This window comes from Austrofundulus limnaeus, unplaced genomic scaffold (genome assembly GCF_001266775.1).
Source record: "Austrofundulus limnaeus strain Quisiro unplaced genomic scaffold, Austrofundulus_limnaeus-1.0 Scaffold17, whole genome shotgun sequence".
In the NCBI taxonomy this organism is placed as follows: Eukaryota; Metazoa; Chordata; class Actinopteri; order Cyprinodontiformes; family Rivulidae; genus Austrofundulus; species Austrofundulus limnaeus.
The window spans coordinates 1828265-1831328 of record NW_013952419.1 but is presented as its reverse complement, the minus strand read 5'-3'; the positions used below and the strand labels follow the sequence as shown (position 1 = coordinate 1831328).

Genomic DNA, 3064 nt, shown 5'->3' with positions numbered 1-3064 from the left:
ATTTGAATTTGTTGTATTTTATTACCTCCATATTTGCTTTTTGCATTTTGCTGGAATTGATTATCAAAAAGTTTCGGTTTAAATAAAAAAAAAACATGGATAAGAAGTCCTTTGACATCGTCTTGGATGAAATCAAAAAGGTATGAAATTGTTTTATTGTTTATTATTGTGAATTACTACTTCTACAGCACTTCCTAACTTTGTATTCTTATATAACAGTGTGTCCTGACTGACCAGAGGATCAGAGCCATTGAGCAGGTGCATGGATATTTCTCCAGTGAGCAGGTATTGAACACTGCTTTCATGTTTTGATAGTTTGTTTGCAGTGGGTGTCTGTATATATTTTATTTTTATCTCTCACGTTTAAACATAATCAGTGATTTGTTCTTTATTTTCCCAGTCATTAAAACAGTTAATATTGCTGTTGTTTTGGTGTGTAATATGTGATCGTAGTAACTAGAGAAAAACATCACTTGCTCAAATTCTGACATATTATCACATTTTTCTACACTAATTTTGTACCAGAGCACTCTATTTGTAATGTCTGATGTAAGCTTTAACAACGCTTTGAATGTCTGCAGGTGATTGAAATCTTGAAGTATTTCTCATGGGCAGAACCTCAGATTAAAGCAGTGAAAGCTCTACAGCATGTAAGTAATATTCGAGTTAGTCAGACCCCATAGTTCATGGTGGAAAAAGATGCCCTTACATTAGAAAATGTGATTAACCATAACATTTTGTACAATTAACCTCATCTTGTCACATCTCAGTTATCTTTTAGCAAAACATGCATCTTTGCTGATCCTGATATATTTTTAATCATCTCCTGACTGTTTAAAGCTGTTTAGTTGGAAATCAGGGGAACAAGTTCTGCCATTTAATTTTAAAGTTATGTCAGATTTGCGTATAACTAGGAATTGTTTTTATGGAAATGATGTAAGCATTTTTCATGGTATGTTCTGCACGTGTTTCTCTTTCTGGTCCTTTTAGAAAATGGTTGCAATCCCCACAACCAAAGTTGCAAACATCCTGAACTGCTTCACCTTTTCGAAGGACAGACTTGTTGTTCTAGAACTGATAGCTTTGTAAGTACATTTATAAAAAGTGAAGTTGGTCAGAAGAACTTTTGTTTAATTGACATCGGAGCAGGCCAGTTTGTAACCCAGTTTCTTTTCCTGCACAGAAATATTTCAGATGCTCAGAATTATCGTCCTGTGGAGGACCTGTTTCGCATTCATTTGTCTGAGAAAAAGCGCGCTCGTAGAATATTAGAGCAGGTACGTAAATTTTCTGGTGTAATAAAATGACAAACTGCTAATCTTATCAGCCAAAAAAAGAACACAGTTATTATTTTTATACTATTTTTTTGAAATTATATTGATTTACATTTTGTTTTGTATTGCTTTTCATACTAAATTTGCCTTAGCATAGATTTTAAAGTACTTATACCTCTGTCTTGTTAGGTGTGTAAGGTTGGCTGTAAGGCTCCTGTAGCCATGATTTCATCCTGTGGAATGATACCAGGAAATCCATACCCTAAAGGCAGACCCAGCTTGRTCACCGGCACCTTTCCTGTAAGTTCATGCAGTGCTGAACTTTACTTATTTGTACTTGTTTTTCAAACGAAAACTTTTGTGACCTATATTTCCACTTTCTTCTGACRTTTGCCTCTGTTAAACGCCAGGTAWTTAAAAAAGTTWGTCAAATTTGAGAACAAGTTAGGCTTTTTCTATATTTTTTTGAGAAGACGGTCAAAAAGGGTTCAGTTTTGATATTGTTGTTCTTTTAAAGTAAACCAGAATACTTTAAAATCTTAGATTTTCTTTGTGATCACAGGGAATCCCTCCTGAGAAAAAAGAAGATTCCTCRAACAGCATGGAGGGGAAAGGAATCGCTGCGCGGATTATTGGACCTTTCAAACCTGTAAGCAGTAGAATATGAATCACAAACTSTGATGATTTATCAGCCCCAAGAGAAACCTCCTGATGGATCTTTTAATTACCTTACTTATACCGATTAAAGTACAACCTGAACGCAAAATCTATTTTGTCTTTGGTGATGAGATGAGCGTTCTACAATGACACATAATTAATCCAGTTTATATTTTAGAAAAGGAAAATACACATTTTTCTCGACTATTGTTAAGAAATAACTAAGTAAAGCAGTGATTTTTGTTTGTTAAAAACATTTATCAGGTCATTACTGTTATTCAGTTCAGTGTATGTATTATTTTTCTCTGTTCTTTTTTAGTTTCCTTCAACATACAATCCCCATCGACCTGTTCCTTACCCTATACCACCATGCCGACCTCATGCCACTATCGCACCAAGTAAGTCTCGCAAAATATATGTGGCAAAATGGTATAACACGTAATCTAATCCAATATTTATCTCCTAATTGCATTTTAAATATCAATAGCATTCTTTCCAGTCAAATGACATTCTAATTATAACTAAGTAACATTTCTACTAATATAAATTATATTTTCATATTTGTAGCTGGAGGAATCAATAGAAGTAAATAACAAAAGTGATTCCATTTATCTTCTAAAGAATCACATTTAAAGTATTATAGAGAAAATAGACTTCTGGAGCGCTGAAACATCTATTGACTAGGAAAATTGAAATTACAAATAACTTCTTTGAAGATTTCATTAAATGATAACTTGCCATATGGCACCTTCTTTTACTGGCCAACACTTTGTTTTTGTTGACTTGGTTTGTGTTGAGTTCTTTTTATAATGAATGTATTGAGGACGCATATATTATTTGCAACTGCCACTTAGGTGCATACAACAACGCAGGCCTTGTTTCTATGGGAGGGGTAATAACAGCCAACGTGCCCCCTCCCCCCTACAACTCTTCTCACAGAGTAGCAGGTATGATTCAAAGGAGCGACAGCCGAAAGACCGTCTTTAAGCTTGCAGCTAAACTTGCTGGCATGCTGCTTATTTTTGCCTCTCCAGTTTGTGGATTTTATTTAGCCAGGTTTAAGTTTAGTTTTATTATCTGTCGGAACATGCTGATTGACCAGAAAAATACATTTTATTGTCTAAATATTAAAA

General features: G+C 34.3%; 1 protein-coding gene across 1 annotated transcript in view; it reads left to right on the top strand.

Moving 5' to 3' along the window:
• The window catches only part of proser1 (proline and serine rich 1), an 8377-nt gene continuing 5313 nt past the window's right edge, over window positions 1–3064 (top strand). Inside the window, exons 1-9 of the mRNA XM_014003223.1 lie at window positions 1–140; window positions 220–285; window positions 582–650; window positions 991–1085; window positions 1184–1277; window positions 1464–1574; window positions 1837–1923; window positions 2251–2329; window positions 2786–2878. Of these exons, the coding sequence (XP_013858677.1) occupies window positions 96–140; window positions 220–285; window positions 582–650; window positions 991–1085; window positions 1184–1277; window positions 1464–1574; window positions 1837–1923; window positions 2251–2329; window positions 2786–2878 (739 nt within the window). The 5' untranslated portion in view covers window positions 1–95. The remainder of the gene's footprint in view (window positions 141–219; window positions 286–581; window positions 651–990; window positions 1086–1183; window positions 1278–1463; window positions 1575–1836; window positions 1924–2250; window positions 2330–2785; window positions 2879–3064) is intronic.